At 46.4% G+C, this 21,954-nt stretch overlaps 1 protein-coding gene across 1 annotated transcript in view; it reads left to right on the top strand.

Annotated features, from left to right (window-relative positions):
• The first annotated feature begins 11,509 nt into the window (after positions 1-11,509).
• CDH16 (cadherin 16) overlaps positions 11,510-21,954 on the top strand; it is a 43,252-nt gene continuing 32,807 nt past the window's right edge. The window contains exons 1-5 of the mRNA XM_036752008.1: positions 11,510-11,547; positions 17,347-17,410; positions 19,358-19,441; positions 19,993-20,148; positions 20,605-20,743. Coding sequence (XP_036607903.1) covers positions 11,510-11,547; positions 17,347-17,410; positions 19,358-19,441; positions 19,993-20,148; positions 20,605-20,743 — 481 coding nt within the window. The remainder of the gene's footprint in view (positions 11,548-17,346; positions 17,411-19,357; positions 19,442-19,992; positions 20,149-20,604; positions 20,744-21,954) is intronic.

Below are 21,954 nucleotides of genomic sequence, written 5' to 3'. Positions count from 1 at the left end.
TTCGCAGACAGATTATTTTCTTCAGGACCCTTGCCCCTCTGTTCTGCCTTTGGCCTGGTAACCCATGCTAGCTGCAGGAAGAGCAAAGGATGAGTGTCTGGAGATACAGTTTCCTGGTAACTAGTACCAGCTGTGCCATAATCCTCTGTGTGACGGGCTAATCATTTCTGCTCTCTGGATCTCAGTTTCCCCAAGCCCATGAAATGAGATGATTGGACTAGATTCTTAAGGCCCTGCCTAGCTCTTACTATTTTATGCCCAGGGTCTCTTCTCGCTCCTCCTTGGTATGTCCCTCCACTTCTCCTCATTTGTAAAGTGGGGGGAAAAAATCTCTGCCTCCCTCACTGGGCTGAGAAAAAGGTATTTTAATATTCTACATTCTAAGACCCCTCTCTGATGATCTGTGTTCTAAAGTTCCTTCTAGCTCAACCAGTCTGTGTTCCAAGTTCTCTTCTAGTTCTGACTTTCCACATTATTGGGTCTAAGAATCGAAATCTTCAGCATTTTGGTGGGGTTGGTTTTTAGCTTGATTCTAACATATACCAGGATCAGGTCAGAATATAAGCCTCTCTCTCTTCATTGGGGTTGCTCTTATGGGTGGCCTGTATGGGCCCTGTCCTACGGGAAAGCCTTCAGCCTACAGGATATTTGCATTCCGCAAGAACAGACAGAGAAATGTCAGTCTGACCCAGCATTGGGAGGTTGTCAGGAGAGGTTGGGATCTCTTCCTAGACTCCCCCAGAGCCAGAGCTAGAAGGGGATCACTAGAGAGCTGCCCTAGAACAGCAATCTTCCCCTGGCCTTGGCCCTGAATTCTCCTCTGCCTGGCCCTCACTTCAGAGGCTGGGCTGGCTTCCTTCTTTGGATATGATAGATATCTTCCAGTGTCCTGGGGTGGGTTCCTCCCTCTGGACCCCCAGCCCTCCCCTCTCCCCATGACCTTCTTCTATTCTTTCCATCTACCAGTTCTGGGGTTAGCTTCCCCTGGGCCACACCCTTAGTCAGCCTCCCATGCCCCAATCCCAACCTACCCCATCCCTTACCCCAGGCACAGAAATTGCTGGATACATCTCTGGACTTGAACCCCATGTGGTATGTTGGTGGGACTTGATCACAGCTCTCTTCAGGAGGGTGGGCTCAGACTCCCTTCAGTGGGCCTTGTCCATCTAAATCCTCAACTCTTTCTTCCACCAAAGGTTCCCTACCTGACACTTGGCTCCTCAGAGCTAGGAACAGCTGGGGAAGAGGGGAGGACTCCCCTTTTCTCAGTTTCTAGGGAACTCTGGGGACTTTGCCCTGGCTTAAGGGGAGCAGGAGGTGGAAGGTGGGGTGGCACCTTGAGAAAGAAAATGGGGGTAGAGGGGAAAGTCTTTGCCAATGACATACTGAAGTTTCCAGTTACCCCGACATGCTTCATCTCTCTCCCCTCCTCCACACTCTCCCCTCACTGTGTTTTCAGGACCGTACTCTCCCCCTTCTCCTCCTTCCCAACTTGGCCTTACTCCCTCCCCCACAGTAATTCAGAGCCAGGCCCTCAAGGGGTCCAGAGTGTGCTGGGAAGTGTGAGAAGAGACTAGGACAACTTGTGCTAACCACTTTCTAATTAAATCCTCGTAAGGACAACTTGGTCTGACTTCAATACTGTAGAGACCACCCAGGAGACAGCCTTCTGAGTGAGGTGTGGAAAGAATGCTGAATTCTGAGTCCCAGGGCCTGGGTTCAAGTCTCATCTCCTCTGCTTCCTCTTTGTGGGCCTTGGTTTGATTTGATGATCTCTGCCAGAGTCCTTCCATCTCTAGATCCTATAATCCTGTGAACAGTTGTTGATGGCCATAAAGAGAAGGCCAGGGAAAAGCATAGGCAGCTGTGACTGTTTGGAGTAAAAGGTTGGGGAGGGAATGAGCTTCCCGAGGGTTTCTTTTCTTTTTTGGGGCAGGGGAGCATGGCAGGGAGGCAGCTCAATCAACCTCAGCAAGCCCTGCCCCACCCCAGGCCCATTGCCCTTGACTATGGAGGGGGATCGGAAAGACTTTCATGAAGATGGCACTTGAGTTACATCTTAATGGAATAGAGGGATTCTATGAGGTGAAGGTAAAAAGAGAGTGCACTGAGGTTTCTGTGATGTAGGCACTATGGGAAGTATCCCCATTTTGCAGGCGAAGAGACAAGACAAGAAGAGACTTGCTCATGATCACACAATTAATAATAAATAGGAGAGCCAGGATTCAAACTTAGCACCTGTCGACATCAAGGCCAGCACTCTTTTCATATTGCCTCTCTTCATCCCTCCCTTTCTTCCTTCCAGCTTCCCTCCTTCCATGAGAGTAAGGCTGATGATTTTGCCCAACTCTGCTTCACTTAAATCCAATTCACTTGCAAGTCAAGATATCACCCTCCTGATGTCATTGGTCCTCTTTGAGAATGAAGGACAAACAACAACCCTCCACCCATCCATCCATTCCCTCTCTTCCTCTTTCTCTCCCTCCACCCTTCTATCTCTCCCTCCACCCATCCATCCATTCCCTCTCTTCCTCTTTCTCTCCCTCCACCCTTCTATCTCTCCCTCCACCCATCCATCCATTCCCTCTCTTCCTCTTTCTCTCCCTCCACCCTTCTATCTCTCCCTCCATCCATTCATCCTATCCCTCTCTCCATCCATCTCTCCATCCATTCCCTATTGTTTCCGGCCCTATCCTGTGAGAAGACAAAAAGAAAAGATGTGGGTCTCTACCTCCAGGAAGATTACAGTCCAGCTAAGGGAATGAGTGCATATACAGAATAAGAGAAGAGCAATAATCAAGCAAGAAAGGCTATAATCAGACATGCATCAGACTCAGTGAGTGTAGTAGCAACAATGATACATTTTTGGAGGGTTTTTAACTTCTCCAAACACTTCTAAATCTGTTAAGTCATTTGCTTCTCACCATCACTCTATGAAGAGGGCATAGATTTATCTCTCCCATTTAATACATGAGAATATTGAGGCACAGATTAGGGGAATTGTCTAGGGCAGGGGATATGAACCTAAAAATGAGATAGTTTTTGCCCTCAAGGAGCTAACATTCTAGTAGAGGATACAACACATAATGGGGAATAGTGACCAGGGAAGGAAACTTTGGTCTAGGTAGTCCCAGGGATTGTGAAGGGAGCCACGAGGCACCAGATTGTCATGTCCCTTCTGGTAACCATAGCAATATTGATTTGATTATTAAACATGGGTTGTTCCCTGAGCAGGAGGTGAGAAAGGTCTGCAGAGTGGGGAGGTTGGGGCTTCCATGTAAGCCAACAGGGCAGATTGCCAGATTCCAGAGCTGGATGGACCCTGGTGCCGGATGACTGGTTGACTGGGAGCCAGGACTTGTCTCCATGGACTACGTGTAGTGAAGAAAGTGTTAGATCTTGAGTCACAAAGCAAGGGTTCAAATGATGATTCAGTCACTTATTGTCTATATGGCCTTAGACAAGTCTGTTCCTTTTTCTGGACCTGTTTTCCCATCTGAAAAATGAGAGGATTCAACTCCATGATCCTCCCAGATCTAAATCTGTGACCCTGTGGCCTGCCGCTCCCTGAATGAGTCAAGTCAAAGAGCATCACTTAGTCCAGTGCCAGGCCCCTGCCCTCCAGGAGCTCACACTCTCTTGGGAGAAGACCATCATAGTGGGAGTAATGGACGCCATTTTGTTTTAAGCCTCCATCTTGTGGCCATGTTATTATGATTGAGTGTTATAGCAGTACACAAAAGGGAATTGAAAGGGGATTGGAGAAGGGGAGAAGATATGGTGGCAAACTACAGAGAGTCAAAAGCTGGCTTAGTTTAATCCCTAGAGTGCCGAGTCATGGTGCCAACCAGCCTAGCTTTCAGCAGCCTGGATTTGCGGGTAGAGAGCCGGACTTGAAGCCAAGAAGGTCTGGGTTCAAATCCTATCTCTTATCCTTTCTAGTTGTGTGGCCATGGGCCAGTCACTTGCCCGCACTTGGCCTCAGTTTCCTCATCTGCGAAATTGGAATAATATCTGCGGCATCTGCTGTACCTCAGGAGGTGGTTTGTGAGGATCAAACGAAAAATGCACAGAAAGGGCTTTGCCAATTTTGAAAGGCACCTGGGTGGCTCAGTGGGCACAGCACTGCACCCACAGCTAAGAAGGCCTGAGTTCAGGTGCTGCCTCAGACACATCCTAACTGTGTGACCTTGGGCAAGTCACTTGATTTTTACCTTCCTTGGTTTCCTCCTCTGCAAAGTGGGGGTAATAATAACACCTACCCTAGGTGGCGCAGTGAGTAGAGCACCCACCCTGGAGTCAGGAGGACCTGAGTTCAAATCTGGCTTCAGCCATTTGATGCACTTACTACTTGTGTGACCTTGGGCAGGTCACTTAAACCTAATTGCCCTGCCTTCCCCCCACCAAAAAAAATCAATAATAATAACACCTACCTCCCAGGGTTGTTGTGGATCAAAAGAGATAATATTTTCAAAGCACTTACAAACCTTCAAGTGCTCCATAAATGCTAGCTATTATTATTCTTTATTCTTTATTATTATTATTATTATTAATTATATGTCAGCTATTGTCCCAAACTTGTCTTGTTACCTTGAGCAAGTCAGAGAGTAACTCCAAACCTGTTTCCTCCTCCGTAGAACGGAGGCATCGCTCCTTGTGCCGCCTATTTCACAGAGTTGTAAGAAGAGTCTCAGTGTGAGTTATTTCTTCTCTGGAAAAAGAGGGCAACTTTGATCTCTAGTCTGTTCCAGCTTGGGTACTTGATGTCCTATGAAATAAGCTTCCTATTTCATGATCCTGACTCCCTGAAAGGTTAATCTCTCTTCCTGGAAAACATCCTCTCTGGCTTTCCCTTATTTCAAGATCAAAAGTCTGGGCCCAGGCCTGCTCTGCCCATCTCAATGCCACAAATCCTCTGACCTCATACAGGTCCTGCAAACCCCAGCCCTTGGAGGCCAAGGCCTCTCTGTCTGCCTTCTCAGGGGACGGGACCATCCCCTGCTTGGGCCAGGGGCCTGCAGAGGAGAACAGGAGTTCCTGAGCCAGGTTCCAGGGAAGCTTTCTCAGTGTGGTCAGGTTCAAGGTCACAGACAAGGTCCCAGTCCTTTCGGCTTGGATGGCCGTGTTCCTGCTTTGCTCACAGTACAAGCTTTAGGTGGGGCCTTGCTACATGGGTTAGATCTGGACGCATTCTCTGCCATGTCAGCGAATCCCAGGACCATCTATTTAGGGCTGGAAGGGATCTTGGGTGTCAGCTACCAGATTTTACAGACAATCCCCACCCCCTCCCCCCAGTACCTCAATTTGTCCAAGGTCACATGGGTAGTAAGGGGAGGAGCTAAAACACAACCTCAGGTTCTCTGACTTGGATTCAGGGTTCTTTCCCCAATATCACCCTTACATTCAGTCCCAGATTAGAATGGCAGGAGTGGAAGAGGGGGTGGTGCTTGGAATAGAATGTTAGGCCTGGAAGGAGTCTTAAAACACCAAGTGTCAGAGCTAGAAGGAAATTAGCATTTTATGGAGTGCCTACTATGTGCCAGGCACTGTGCCAAGCACTTTACAAAGTTTATTTTATTTGATCCTCACAACAACCCTGGGAGGTAGGTGCTATTATCATTCCTCATTTTTACAGATCTGGACAATGAGGCAGATGGAGGTTAAGTGATTTACCCAGGGTCACACAGCTAGTTAAATGGCTGAGGATGGATTTTAACTCAGGTATTCCCGACTCCAGGCCCAACACTCTATCCGCTGCACCTCTAGGGACCCTAAAACAGTACATTAGAACACAGAATGTCTGAACTAGTAAAAATCTTAGAGACCATCTAGCCCCCTCCCCCTTTTTATGGATAATGAAATTGAGACCCACAAGAAAGAGGGAGTGATGCATGTCCAAGGTCACATATTGAATTAGTAACATCAGTGCCTTAAGCACATGGCCCCTCCCAGTGGGATCAGGGTGTCCAGACTTCTTTAAAATGTCTCTGTAACAAACAGCCTTTCCCACCCACAAAGATATTTCTAACCACCTCCTCTTCAGATCCCCGCCCCCAACTTTCTATCCTAACTCATATCCAACAACCCCAGCCAGATCCTTCTCCTTGGCTCCCAACCCTACACCCCCTTCACAGAGATCTCCTGTTGTCTAGTCATAGACAACTTCACTTAAAGCTGGGGAAGGAGAAGAAAGCCTGGTGGCCACTGAGGCTGCCCTACTGGGCTAGCACCCAGTAGAGAAACATGGTTGGAATGGTCAGTGTTTTCCTTCAAGAGATGGAAGGGAAGGATGGGAAAAAGTTAGGTCTCCCATGTTTCTGGCACCTTCAGTAGCTCTTAGAGGAGTCTCTCCACCCCCTCAGCTACCCAGTTCCATCTAGCTCTGGTCGGACATTATCTCTTCGTTCCAGCTGAACTCATAATTGTGTATAAGGGGAGGGAGGAGAGGGGGTGGGGTGCAGTGGACACTCAGGGAACCAAGAAAAGATTGGGTGACTGAGCCGTGGAAGGCCCTTGGGGAATTGTACCCAGGAAAGGGAACAGCCCAAAGCAAAGTCCCCAGGCCCCTGGCCTCAGGGCCCGGTGCCAAAGGGGCTGTGCTAAAGCCCTACCTATCCAACCTCAGGGTCTGGGGAGCTGTAGAGAATAACTCACATTTCCTCTAGGTCTTTAAAGTATTTTCCTCACCACAGCCCTGTAAGGTAACTGGCACAGGTATTATCATCTCCAGTTTTTAGATGAGAAAAATCAAGTTGTGACAAAATGAAGTGATTTACCCAGAAACCCCCAAATCAAGTGGGAGGCAGTTTGGAGAGCGATGCTGAGACAGACAGACCACAGAATGTTAGATTTGGGAGGTTCTCTGTCCTTAGAATGCGGAACATCTATGGTGGAAGAAAGCTTAGAACTCATCTACCAGGGGTTCTTAATCATGCTTGTGTCCTGTACCCCTTTGGTGGCAGTCTGGGGAAGCTGGGATTTGAACCCAAGTTTTCTCTGATTCCATGCCTAGAAGCAGCTAGGTAGTGCAGTGGATAAGTCATGGAAAACCTAAGTTCAAATCCCAATTCAAATACTTCCTAGCTGTGTGACCCTGGGCAAGTCATTTAACCTCTATTACCTCAGTTTCCTCATTGTAAAATTGTGATAATAATAGTCCCTACCTCCCAGGGCTGTTACGAGGATCCAATGAGATATTTGTACAATGCTAAGCACAGCGCATAGTAGGTACTTAATAAAAGCTTGCTCTCCTCCTACCTCTTTTCAGTCCAGTTCAGTGATTACTGAAGTCACTTTTAACTGCTGACAGTGGCAGTCCAAGCCTTCCACCTCTCCTGGAAGAAGGACCTGTCCAGGAGACTCTAGGGCAGGGTTGGGGAACCTGCAGCCTTAAGGCCACAAGTGGCACCCTAGCCTCACCCTTGCTCTAGGGGAATAGATGGTGAAAGAGACGGGGTAAAGAATCCCCAAATTATCCAGGATTCCTCATCAAAGAAGATGGGTCAGTCTCAGGCTGCCCAAGATGAAAGGTTCTGCCGGTCTAAGGAAATTGGGGGCCTGGAGGTTAGGAGAAATTATGTGAATTGTACCCATTCCTCCCACCCTCCCCTAAATGGGAAAACCCATATTACAGGTGGGAACATTTAGGCTGCCATTTTATGAAAACAGAGGCTGGCAAGAGAGGCAGGCGGGGAAGCAGGAGTGAGACCAGTGAAAGGGCCAAACAGGAAAGAAGCTTTGTTTAGAGGTCGGGGTGCCATGATTACACTTGACCCTGTTTTCTGTAGAATCACCTAAGCTGTCCTTATCTACCTAGGGGCAGCTACAGCTGGTCTGACGATTCAGAGGATCTCTCCGGCTGCTCTAAGGACAGCAATAGAGTTGGGACAGGCAGAGAAAGAAAGACCATGGGATTGTACATATGAAGCCAGAAAGGACCTCGGAGGCCATCTAAAAACCCAAGCCATTCATCTTACAGATGAGGAAACCGAGACCCAGACAGGTAGCTGCCTAGGAGTCAGCCAGGTCGCTTAGCCAACAGAGCCTGGGACTTGGAGTCAAGCAAACCTTCCTGGGCTGTGAGTCTTTCACTCTCATGCTCAGTTAACTTCCTCATGCCTGGCGAGAAAACGTCATGGCAGTGGCCATCTCTGTCGAAATACCATGTCCTGGGTTGTTAACTCTGTGGAGACCGGACTTGAAAGTGCTCGGTTCAAATCCTGCTGCGGCTGCTTACTGATTATGTGATCCTGGGTGAGTAACTTCACCTTTCTCAACCTCAGCTTCCTCACCCATAAAATGGGGCTTATAAGTAAGAGTCCCTTTCTCCTGGGGTTGGTTACGAGGATCAAACAAGGTAATGTGGGTCTATGAGGTACATAAAACACTTTGCAAACCTTAAGGCCCTATATAAGTGTTAGCTATTATGATTAAGTTAATTGCCCAGCAGAAGTGAAAATTGAACCTAGGTTCTCTAAATCTGAACCAGTGTTCTTTTTGCTGTACCACACTTCCTAGACTCACTTGGCAGCATCCATTGGGTTTGGAGGGTGAGGCTGAGACAGACCACAGAGTGCTAGATCTGGGAGGTTCTCTATCCTTAGAATGCGGAACATCTATGGTGGAAGAAAGCTTAGAACTCATCTACCGGGGGTTCTGAACCTTGCTTGTATCCTGGGCCCCTTTGGTGGTGGTCCTGGGGAAGTCTACAGAGCCTGTCTCAGAGCTGTATTTTTAAATGCATAAAATTAAATACAAAGGATTACAAATAAAATCAGTTATACTGAAATATAGTTATCAAGACATAGAAAAGAAAGGTAAGGTTAAGAATTCCTGATACAGTCCAATGGCATTATTTTATAGATGTGGAAACTGAGTCCCAGAGAAGTGAAGGGACTTGCTGGAAATTACAGTGCAAATAAGTAGAATTGAACCCAGGTCTTCTGACTTAGCTCATGTCCTTTCCATTGTGCTTCAATGCCCCCAGTTGGACCGTTCTGCCAGATGGTCTCCAAGAAGCGTCATAGCCCCCAGCTTGGGCTCCAGGCTACCTGGGGGCTGAACCCTACCCTGTCCTCTGATGTTCAATGCCTCTACCCCAAACACACCAGTGCCACCCATTTGGAAAAACCCCAACCCAGAGCCCAGGTCCCAGTCACACGGTTGGTAATCTCAGTCAGTGGCTCTCCTGGGTTAGTCATTGGGACTTTTCTTAATTAGAAAGTCAATCAGTAACTAATGAGCAGTTAGGGGCAAGCTCTGGTGAGTCAGGCCTCTGTCCTTCAGGCCCAGTAGGAGGTGAACGGAGTTTTCCTAGACTGAGGCACCCAGCCTGGACGCTACCCCCAAGGAGCCCTCCTGTCCCTGTAGCTCTCCCAGAGCCTCCCTGGCGAACGACCAGCCTGGGAATCTCTCGAGAGTCAAGACAACAGTAGGTAAGGGTGTCTGTGACCAGAGATGGGGATGGAGTCTAAGGCAGAGATGAGAGCCAGGAGGAGCAGAAGCTGGGGAGCAAAGCAGTGTCTGAGAGGGGAGCAAAAGCCGAGGAGTGGCAGAGGTTAGGAAGAGAGGTAGAGTTTGGAGAAGTGGCAAAGTCCATTAGAGGGGGCTTGGAGAAAGTGCTGGGGAGGCACTGAGGCTCAGAGAGGGGTATAGAAGTCAAGGGGGGGGCACTGATTAGCAGAAGTAAAGGCGAGAAGATGGAGGTTGGAGAGAAGGCTGTCACCAGGGAGGGGCAGAGACCTCAGTGAGGCATGGTGACCCAGGAGAAGAGCTAAGACTGGGGGCTAGACATAGCCACCATCCCCAAGGGCTCCAACCTCAAACTTTGGTCCATAAATCCTCATTGTATTGAATTGAATGAAGGCTGAAGCTTTTGACTTAGATTAGATCCCTTGTGGTTTTTGGGTGGTCGCAGGTGGACAGTGAAGGGGGGATGGACCCCAATGAATTTATCACCCCTTCTAGCATCCTGATAGTGACAGAGGAGAGAGAAAGTAGATTATAGGGAGAGCAACGGCACCACAAGACAAGGTCAGCCATTCCCTGACCTCTCTGAAGGAGACACAGTAGCTTAGGGAAGGCTGGGGGCCAGTGAGGCCACATTAGCCATGAAAAGTTGCTCTGGGCCAGAGATGAGTGGGGCTAAAACTGGATACTAGGGTAAACATGAGGTTCTGGAACCCACTTTTTGGTTGTAATTCTAGAAGTTTATTCATAGAATTTAAAGTTTTAAGGGAAGTTAGAAATCAAATAGCTCTAACTCCCTCGTTTGACAGATGAAGACATTCTTAAGGTCCAGGGAAGGGAAATATTTGTCCAAGGTCACATAGATAGTTAAGGGTCAGAGTCAGGATTTGAACTCGAGTCTTTTCATTTTGAACCCAGTTCTCTTTCTGCTGCCTCCTTTCCCTTGTGGTATGTGTGAAGCTTTCTTTGGTTCTTTTGTTTTCCCTCCTTAGAGTGAGGCAAGTTTCAATGACACTGTGTAAATTGTACTTCTAGTCTGGGTCACGGCCACCAAAGTCACCCACTAACTGCCTGGGCTGACAAGCTGCTTTATTCCCACCTAGTACTTAGCACAGCGTCTCTAACGAGCTCTTTATAAACGCTCAGGGATTTGACTTCACTTTGGAACATGCTTTGTATTTCAGCAGCAGCCACTAAAAACTTTCACTGAGCGACTATTGGGTGTAGAGGCTTTTGGGAAAGACAAAAGTGGATAAGAGAGTCCCTGCCCCCAGGGAGCTCCCAATCTGGTCAGGGAGCACCATACTCTTGGATTCTATTACATGTTAGCTCTGTGACCTTGGGCGAGGTCCTGGGATCACATATCAGAGCTGGAAGGGTTCTCATAAGGCATCAGGTCCAACCCCCTCATTTGGCAGATGAGGAAAATGAGGCTGAGTAACTCTCCCAGGGTCACACAGTTAGTAAGTATCTGAAGCCAGGACTTGAACTTGGGGCTTCCTAACTCCAAGCTCAGAACTCTATCCACTATGCCACCTGGCCTGCAGTTTCCTTTTTTGTAAAATGAAAGAATTATACTAAAGAATTTTTAAGGTTTCTTTCAGCTTGGAATCCTATAATATTGTGAATCAAACTGAAGTAAATTGAAGTGAGGTGGGGGAGTATAAGACATGAACACAGCATGGTAGGATGGAAAGAACAATGAATGCAGACTCAGAAAAAACTAAGTTTGACCTCAACTCTTTTTTTTTACTTGCCTTGGGAAGGTCATTTTCACCCCCTGGGTTCACTGCTGTGTAAAAGGAGGGGTCAGACTAGATGAATTTCTTTGGTCCATTCCAATTCTAAATCTACATGCTATGCAACACTTTAACTAGGGTGAGGTAATCAGAGCTTTGCACCAGGGTGCCAAAAATGAGAGGGTGCTCACAGTTACAATATGGAGCTTTCTTTCCCCAGGTAGCACCACTTCATTCCCTGATCCCACCACCTTCCATCTCCTCAGCAACTGTTACTATTCTGGTAGTGTAGGACCCTCCTGATGTTCTTGGGGAGATTCCTCCTGCTGAAAAATACATCCGGATAAGTTCTTCTCTAACCTTCCCAATCCTCCCCCAACCTTGATCCTTTTCTTGCTCTAAGTACAAAAATCCCTAGTTATAACTCTGATCCCATGGTTGGCCTGATTGAAGCAAAGGGTATGAGATAAGGCTGGAATGGTGGAACCAGCATGGACACCAGGCCAAACAGTTTAGCTTTTATTCAGGTAGGCAATGGGACAACGCAGAAGGTGTTTGAGTGGAGGAATGAAATTATCAGGGCTATGCATTGGAAAGATAAATGGAGAAATGGGTGCAGGTACAATTAGGAGGCTCCCCTGTAGCACATCTGAGGGGGGATGGATTGGGCAGTATTGATGTAGAGAAGGAGGTGCATGGATGAGATGTTGCTGAGATGGAAGCATCAGAACTTGGCAGCTCATTAGATGTAGGCAGTGAGGGAGAAAGAGGAGTCGAGATTGGTGTTGAATCATGGCTCTACTTTGGGCAAAGCAATTTCCTGCTCTGGGTCTCAGTTTCCTCTTCAGTAATTTGAAGGTGTTGAACTAGATCAGGGGTCCTTAATCTGAGATCCATGGGCTGCTTTCCCTTGGGTGGGGTCCATGGACAGATTTCAGGAAGTCTGTGAATTTGGATAGGGAAAAAAAAAATACATCTTATTTTCACTAACGTCTAACTGAAATGTAGAATTTCCTTCAACTATTTAAAAACTTTATCCTGAGAAGGTGTCCATAGACTGCCAAGGGGGTCCAGGATATAACAAAGGTTACGAAGTCCTGTCATAGAGAATCTCTAAGGGGCCTTCCAGCTCTAAATCCTGTGATTCTATGATTTTCACATTTGGAGGTAATTACAGACCACTGAGCTCTGGGACCTTGAACAGACCCAAGAGAATACCCAGTTGGAGCTTTGGTAGATTAGCTGAATCTATTTATGTCCTGAGAACTCTCTAGACATGGTGTCTGCCTTTAATGGGCTATTTTCTAAAGTCATTGAGTCTAGTGAGGTTTGATCAGTGAGAACAGCAAAGAGACAGGCTCTTTTAAGAGATTTAAATTTCCTGGGCCTAAGTTTCCTTGTTTGTTAAAAAAAAATTAGAGAGATGGTATCTAAGGCATGATCTTCAATTTTTTTTTTGGAGGGGGGAAGGCAAGGCAATTGGGGTTAAGTGACTTGCCCAAGGTCACATAGCTATTAAGTGTTGAGTGTCTGAGGCTGGATTTGATCTCATCTCCTCCTGACTCCAGGGCTGGTGCTCTATTCACTGTGCCACCTAGCTGCCCCCACGATCTTCAATTTTTAAAAAAATTGTACACTCCTATCAATAAAAGATGTTTGAGCATGCACCCCCGATATGTGTATATTTTCTTATTTATACTTTCTGTCCATGTATCACTGTACTAACAGTTATGTACAATATAAAACACAAGAACAGAAAATGTGGAGAGGATGAGATAAAGAGATCATATTTTGAAAATAATATTTTATTTGTTAATGGTACAGAAACATTTCGCTTTCACCAAAATGTTATTTGTAGTGTTCTGCAGATATTTTGGTGAAAGCACTGCAACTAAATGTTTCTTTATTTTTTCAAATTTTGGTTTAACACTGGAATAGCCATGATTACAAAGCTGGGTTTTATAAGTTCAGTCCATTTATTTCAGTGCTTAGTTTTCATGGTTTTTGCAGTCAAAAACAATGCCTCACAAAGATACCTATCTCCTAATAAAAGAAGGCCTCAAAAATAAAAAAAAAAACAAAAGAAGGCCTCACTGGCTGCTCTCACTAAATACTGAGAATCACTTTCTAATACCATCCATTTTCTAATACCATCCACCAATTCCACATGGGTTTTTTTGCTGATATTTGGCTCATAAATTTCCATCTTCTCTCATGTCAAACAGTTGCTCTTCCAAATTAATTAGAAGGTGTTGCATTTTTATATTTTTAACAAATAGGTTTAAAACCCACTGAAACTTGCTCCATTGGAAAGGCTTTAACATGGAGGAAAATTCTGTTTCCAAGTTTTTAAGATGGGCAGGTGCAAGAGTTTTCATGTGACATATTGACACCGTGACCTAGAGAAGAGAGAGTAGCCAAGAGCAGAGGGTGCTGGACAGTGTCAGAGGGCGCAGAGAGGGCAAGAAGGATGGGGATTGAAATAAAGAGATCACTGGTAACTTTGGAGAGCAAAGTGTCACCTGAGGGAAGAGAGAAGAATAGCAAGGAAGTGGAGAACCTGGGACTGTGAAAGGATAGTGGTGTTCTTGACAGAAACAGGAAAGTTCTGCGACAGCTAGGTGGCGCAGTGAGTAGAGCACTGGCTCTGGAGTCAGGAGGACCTGAGTTCAAATCTGACCTCAGACACTTGACACACTAGCTGTGTGACCTTGGGCAAGTTACTTGACCCCAATTGCCCTGTCTTCCCCCCTCCAAAAAACAAACTAACATAGATGGATAGATAGAAAGACAGACGGACAGAAATAGGAAAGTTCAGATGAGTAGCAGGTTTGGGGAGGAAAGGTAATGGAATGGAGCTGTCATTTCAGATCACAACCCATCCATGTTGGTTTGTCCCATCCAGCTCATTCTGTCCCACCAAAAATGAAAGTGGGTGGGATATCTTAGCAGACACCAGAACCCAACCTTCCAGGTGATGCAGTTTTGGGGCCAGAGTATGGGTATTCTTTGGGGAAGGGGAGACTTTGCTGTAGTTACTAGGGTTGAGGTTAGGTTATAACCACCCAGAGGGGGGTAGAGTAGGGACCCAGCTGTAGGTCTGGGCACAGTGGAGGGATGTTTCTTGTTAATGGAAGAAGGGAGCGATTAAGCTGTGTTGGAGATAAGCCCATTGGCTGTCACTGAGTGGATGGGATGTGACCTTTCCACATTCTGAATGACTATCCCATGGCCTACTGAGGTGGGGTAGGCATAGCCCTCATTCTCAAGACCTCTGCTCTAAGGTACCTTCCAACTCTAAAGTGTCTGTCTTTTAGGCCTAGTCTTGTCCTCAGGGTGGGCCAGACTCCTGGAGTACTATCCATCCTGGTCATTATATTCCAGGAAGCACACTGATGGGCTCAAACAGGTCTAGAGCATAGCAGCTGAGGTGTTGAGGGGATTCTGAATCAAACCATATAAAAATCAGTTGAGGCAACTGGAGACGTTCAACCTGTAGAGGAAAAGTAGAGGAAGGAGACAAGAGTGCTGAGTTCAAGTACAGTGCTAGGAGACCTGCCATGTAAATTAGGGACTGGGTTTATTTTTTTCTGCTCAGCCCCAGAACTAGGAACAATGGATCCTAGTGGTCTACAGGCAGGTTTAATTTAGGCTCGATATTGGGAACTGCTTCTAACCAGCTGCCAAGAGGTAGAAGGGGCTGCCTCCAGAGGTGGCAGGTTCTTTTCTGGGGGTCCTCCAGCTGGCTGACCACTTGTCGAAGCTATTGTAGAGAGGATTCCTGGCCAGCTAAGATTGAGCTGGGTGACCTCCTGGGTCTCTTCTGCCTCTGAGATTCTGCCATTTTGTGACCTTTGGGTCTTAGATCTAGAGCTGGAAGGGACCTCAGAGACCAATCAAGTATAATCTTTCATTCTGCAGATCAGGAAACTGAGGCTGAGGGAGTTTAAGTGGTTTCCAAAGGTCATTTAAGCAGGAAGCTTCTGAAGTGGGATTCGAACCCGGGTCAGTCAGTCAATCAACAAACATTAGCCAAACATAGTACTTACTATGTGCCAGGTGCTGTGCTAAGCTCTGTGGATACAAAGTTTAAAAAAGGAAGGGAAGAAGCATTTATTAAGCATCTACTATATGCAGCACACTGTGCTAAGTGCATTTCAAATATCTCATTTGATCCTACAACAACAGTTGTAGAGGTTAAGTGACTCCCTCAGGATCACACTGCTCATAAATATCTGAGGTGATATTTGAACTCAGATCTTCCTGTCTCTGGGTCCAATGCCCATCCACTGTGCCTCCTAACTGCCCTGTTCTCAAGAAGTGTGCATTCCAATGGGATTCACAGAATTTAAATAATTAAAAGATAGATACAAAGTAGATGGAAGGCAATCTGACAGGAGAAGCCAGTGGCCACTGTAGGGTCCGGAAAAGGCCTCTTGTATCTGGTGGCCTTGGAGGTGAATCGAAGGAAGCCAGGAAAGCTAAGAGGTGGCGGTAAAGGAGCACAGCATTCCAGGCAATGAGGACAGCCAGTGAAAAGACTCAGAGACCGATGAGGGGCTGGTGGAGCTGAATGGTGGAGTGTGTGGAGGGGAGCGAAGGTGTAAGAGTGCTGGAAAGGAAGAAGGGAGGAAGGGGCCAGGGAATGAAGGGCTTTCAATGGCAGGCTCCTTTAGATTGATCCTGAGAGAACGGGAACCACCAGAATTCATTGAGCAAGGAGTACAGAAGTGACATGGTCGGGCCAGATTTTAGAAAAATCCCTCTGGCAGCTGCGAGTGGGGAGAGATCTTAGGCAGGGGGTCAGTTAGAAGGCTACAGCAGTGATCCAAGGGATTGCTGATGGTGATGGTTTCCTGAGTGAAGAATGAGATGTTGTGAAGGAGACTTGGTGAGGGATTGGGTGTGTGGAATGAGAATAAGGAGCTAAGAATGGCACTCCCCTCCTCTCACTCTATAATCCAGCAGCACCCTCAGCCTTCATGCCGTCCCTGGTTTTCAACCCTCTGTCTCCTGACTCCATACTTCTTCTGTGCCCAGAATGCTCCACTTCCTCACCTCCACCTTTTGGTGTCCTTCAAGTCTCAACTCAGATCTCACCTTCCCCTCTGTCTCTGTCTCTCTGTCTCTGTCTCTCTCTGTCTCTCTCTCTCTCTCTCTCTCTCTCTCTCTCTCTCTCTCTCTCTCCCTGTCTGTGTGTGTGTGTGTGTGTGTCTTTCTGTGTATCTTTCTCACTCTGATTCCCTCTCCCCTCTACTCCCTTCCCTTCCCTTCTCTTCTTTTCCCTTCCCTTCTCTTCTTCTCTTCTCTTGCCTTCTCTTCTCTCCCTCTTCCTCTCCCCACATCTTTTCTCCTACTACCCTTTCATTCTCTTCCCCTCCACACACACACACACATACATACACATTACTAGTACCTCCAAGATTACTGTCCATCTACTCTATGTATGTATATACATATACATAATATGTGCACGTGATATATATGTATATACAGTTTTTTAAAGTTATGTCCAACTCTTTATGACCCCATTTGGCATTTTCTTGGCAAAGAAACTGGAGTGGTTTGCCATTTCCTTCTCCAGCTCATTTGACAGATGAGGAAACTGAGGCAAACATGTTTAAGTGATTTGCCCCAAGTCATATAGGTAGTGTCTGAGGCCAGATTTGAACTCAAGAAGATGGGTCTTCTTGACTCCAGGCCTGGCACTCTATCTACTGTGCCACCTAGTTGCCCCTATATTCATATACATACATACATACATACATAAAGAGAGAGAGTATGTTGTCTCCCCCATTAGACTGTGAGAACTCAGGGATCCTGTTGTTGCCTTTCTTCGTATCCCCAGTGCTTAGAACACCATCTAGTAAGTGCTTAATAAATGCATGCTGACTGATGACACGCGGAGGTGGTGAGCCTGGGTGGCCGGGAAGATGGAAGTGTCCTCCAGTAATTGGAAAGTTCAGTCTTCAGACTCTAAAGTCTGTCTTTGCATTGTGCTGTGCCTCCCTTGACTGATGGAGGGATAGAACCTCCAGGGGGCAGAGCTGAGAGAGAGGGAGGGAAAGGGGACTGGGGGCTGAGAGAGAGGTTAAGCTGACTGGGAGGCTGCTCATCTTAGAACTGGTCTCCTTTCCTTCAATGCAAGGCCTCCAGTGATGGCTGCCATCTGGCTCGGCATCTTCTGCTCTTTCATCTGCCAGGTGAGTGATGGACGCGGCTTCTTCTTGAGGCTCAGCCCAGAGAGGTGGTTGTCACCTGTCCTCACTCTGGGGTCATGAATGACCAGACCAGCCACAGCTGCCCCAGGGAGCATGGGTAACTCGTCAGGTTTGATTTTTCTCATTCATGTGAGCTGGGCATGCACTGAAGGCCAAGTTTGGTCAAACTGAGGACAAGGGTAAGTGTGAGGGAGTCACAGAGACCTGCTTCTGGGATTATGGGGAGGAGGAAACAAGCCTATTTAGATGGGGATACAAGACATAAACATACGGAGGAAATGAGGAATATTTATAAAGCAGGTGCAAAGGGGTCAAAAGGCCTGGTGCTTACTTCAAGTCTTCCCCTGACTCACTGTGTGACCGTGGAAAAGTCATTTCCTCTCTTTGGGTCTTAGCTGCTTCCTCTGTGATCTCTAAGTCAGCATGAAGCATTGCATAGAGAGCTGGACCTGGAGTCAGGAAACCTAGATTCAAGTCTGGCCTCTGATAGAGGCTAAATGTGTGACCACAGGCAAAGTGCTTAACCTCTCTGTGCCGCACACAACGCTCCAAGTTTATAAGCTACAAATGAGTTGCCCAGCTGCACTAGTGGAGGGAATTTCCACATAAGGGAGTTCCCTGTATTGATGAAATAATGGATCCTGTGGCCCAATCTCTGTGGTTCCCTCCAGTTTTAACCACTATAATTCAAAGTTAGAATTCACAAGAAAAAAGACCAGGAGCAACATGGGAAAGCCAGTGTCTTTCTTGCTCTATCTCTCCCATTGTCTCCCCATCTCAGGGAGCATGTCCTTGTATGCAATGAACCCAGTGCAGGGCTACCTTGCAGTTGGTCCTCAGCACTTTTGCTGTTAGAGATGAGACTAACAACCACACGGCCCAGAGGTCCACTGTTCCCCTAGGCAATGGGATTGAGAGCCTTGGGGACTGCGGATGTTGGGATATTATAAAGTCATGATGGCCCAGAGATAGACTAACAGAGTCTGTCCTTCCTATAGCCCCTTAAGGTTCACAATTTAATTAGACAAATATTTATAAAGGGCCTGTTTCCTGTAAACCAAAAGGAAGTGTAGCATCATGGACAGAAAGTCAACCTCTGTGTCAGTGGACCTGGTTTCAAGCCCTGACTCTGACAAGTCAGTCAGTCGATAAGCATTTATTACATACCTACTGTATGCCAGGCACTGTGCTAAGGACTATGGATACAAAAGAAAGGCAAAAGCCAGTCCCTGCCCTGGAGGTCTAGTGGGGGAAACAACATGTGAACTATGTACAAACAAGCTTATACACAGGATAAATAGGAAATAATAAGCAGAAAGCATTAATCATCCTAGTGATCCTGGGCAAGTCACTTAACCCTGTTTGCCTCAGTTTCCTTACCTATAAAATGAGCTGAAGAAGGAAATTGCAAACCACTCCAGATGGAGTCACCAAGAGTCAGACATGATGGAAACAACCAAATAACAATAAATACTCTATTCTAAAGGAGAGGCTGAGTGGAGAAGCAGATATTGTGGAGATAGAATTGACCAGACTTGAAAGCAACCTTGTATGATAAGATAGTGCAAAGATAATTGTTCCCTCTTTATAGATGAGGAAACTGAGAGAAACAAAATGACCCACTCCTGGTCACACAGTTAGTAAATGTCAGAGCTAAACTAGAGTCTTTGGACTTTAAGTCCACTCTGGCACGCCTGCTACGCCTCCAGTGTACTCTGCTAATAGCATTCCCTTATTTCAATAAAAAGGGAAGAAATGGAACCTTGGGGACTGGCTAGCTTGGCTGCCCTGCCCAAGACCACACAGGGTCAGCTCTTCTAACCCCAGGTCTGTCACTCTTTTCCATTACACCGCAAAGCCATTGTCTTTCTTTTTTTTAATGGTCCTTTGGAAGCAATAACTTGGGGTTGAGGACATCTTCCCCCACAGGTTGTACCTGAAGCTGTCACCAGTGAGCTTCATGTGGAAGTTCCAGAAAATTATGCAGGGAACTTTCCTTTGTACCTGAAGAAGGTAATGATGACCAATTGCCATTGACCTTGAACTGGAAGAAAGGTGGGGAGGGAGGGAGAGTGATACTCAGTCTTGTTTTGTATAATAACTTCATAATGTGTTTGTGCTTGGGGTGGAAGTAGGGGTTGGGGCAGATTTGTGTTTTAATAGGGGATGAGTCAAGTTAAGAAAGGTGGGATTTCAAGCATCACTGAGCTGAGACATTTGGAGGAAGGGAAATTTTCTCAGCAGCACTAAAATCAGAAGCCAGTAAGCTGCCCCAACTCCCCCCTCCCCAATACATACATACATGTGCCCTGGACTATGGACCATGACACCCTGCAATCTCCCTCCTCACTGAACCAAAGATACTCCCTCCTAAGCAGAGCACTGCTCGAATACCATACCCACTCAACCCCCCCACCAAGAGCTCGCCCTTAGATCTCAGCTCCCTCATCATCTTCACAAACCAGGGTATTCAGCAATCCTCACTCCCAGTCGCATTTCACCCTCTCCATTCTCCTTCCACTCCTTCTGACCTTTTTCTGTTCCTCCGGCCCTCCCCTCCTCAGCTGAAACTGCCCCCTGTGCATTCAGAAGGCCCTGCTGTGGTCCACGTGGCTGGAGATGAAATTGCAGAAGGTCTTTTTGGAGTGGAATCCGATTCTGGCTTCCTGTTTGTGACCAGGCCCCTGGATCGTGAGGAGCAGGCCCAGTACACCCTTCAGGTACCAACCCCTGGTCAATTCCCATGCCCCTCAGGGAACTGGGAACACCTGTGTGCAGGATCCGACAAGAGCATCGGGCTTACAGTTAGATCCTGGTTTCGATTCCCAGCTCTGACACATGCTAACTGTGTGACCCCAAACAAATCACTTGTTAATTTTTCTAAGCCTTGGTCTCCTTCACCTCTGAAATAAGGATATTAGCATGTGCACTGTGCTGGGAGAAAAGTGAGTTGTAAATCTTAATTAAAGTGCTTAGAACAGTTCCTGGCTCGTAGCAGATTCTTAAAGAATGTTCTTTGTTGATTTATGGATTATCGATATGAGTTGTTACTACCGGGGGAGAGGCAGCTCCTTGTCTGCTGGGGAGCTCTCCTCCACCTGAGGTATCCATCTGTTTGATAAAGAAAACATGGCACCTCCTTCAAAGAACTAATTGTTCCCATGGTGACCTCCCAGGTGACAATCACTGCCGAAGACGGGAGCCTCCTTTGGGGCCCACAGCCCTTGATAGTACATGTGAAGGATGTGAATGACCATGTGCCTCAGTTTACCAAAGCTGAATACATAGGGACCCTGAGCCAGGGTACACGTGCTGGTGAGTGCCTGCAGGGTTTGGGGGTCAGAGGGTGGAAAGTATGGGCAACATTTATGTTCTAATGGCAGCCCGTTCCCTTATTGAGCAGCCCTTCCCTTTTGGAGGTCTGTTCCTTTGTCTAAACTCTGAGGGAGGAGTATTCGGGGATTGAGTAAATGCAGAGGAAGCCTTGGGGGGACACACAGTTCATGTCCCCTCTGAGCTTCAGTTTCCTCATCAATAAAACATAGATAATGATTTTTATACTGCCTACCTCAAAAGAGTGCTGTGAGGCAAGCTCTTTGTAAATTGTGAAGAAATAAAGGGGTTATTATTAGTCGTATTGCTCCTCCACTGAAGTCCTGCCCTGATGATATGGAGGTAACACTGTGTTCTCTTTCTTTAAAAAAAAATGATATCTTTTATTTTTACGTCACTTTTTTAACAGCCTTTCCTGGGGATGGTTTCCAAAACACCTGGGAAGACATATATATAAAGTGAAGTGAACAGAACTAGGAGAGCACTGTACCTAGTAATAGAAATATTGTAATGATAATCAGCTGTGAAAGACTTAACTACTCTGTTCAATACAATGATGCATGACAGTGATGAAAAATGTTATCTGCCTCCAGAGAAAGAACTCATGGAATCGAGTCCACATTGAAGCATATTTTTTCTTTATTTTCCTTGGGTTTTGTTTTTTGTTTTTTTGTTTTTGTTTTTGTTTTTTTTGCAATGTGGCTAATGTGGAAATGTTTTCCTTGACTTCATATGTATAATGGATATCACATTTCCTGCCTTCTCAGTGGGTGGGGGAAGAGTTGAGGGAAGAAGAGAATTTGGAACTGAAAATAAAAATCAAGATTTTAATATAAAAAACAGCTCTTCTTCACCCCTCTAGAGAACCATCCCTTACAACAAAGAATAGAAAAGAAAAAGGGAGAAAAACCTTTTAACAAAATTAACGAATGTGTTCATGAAGTCTGACAGTATATATTGTGTTCCATTCCCATAGACTCCCACGTCATCAGAGAAGGGGGGAAGGTGCATTCTCATAGTTCTTCTTCCAAGCCAATTATTGTCATTTAAATTAATACAGCGTACATTTTTAATTGTTGTAGCTCTTTCCATTTACATTGTATATTGTCTTCCTGATTCCGCTTACTTCACTTTGCATCCGTTCAAATGTGCCTCCCTGCACATTAAGCTTCTACTATAAGTATGGACCTGAC

This window comes from Trichosurus vulpecula, chromosome 3 (assembly GCF_011100635.1).
Source record: "Trichosurus vulpecula isolate mTriVul1 chromosome 3, mTriVul1.pri, whole genome shotgun sequence".
NCBI classification, from domain to species: Eukaryota; Metazoa; Chordata; class Mammalia; order Diprotodontia; family Phalangeridae; genus Trichosurus; species Trichosurus vulpecula.
The sequence above is the reverse complement of the archived record's forward strand: the minus strand, read 5'-3'. Positions and strand labels throughout refer to the sequence as shown.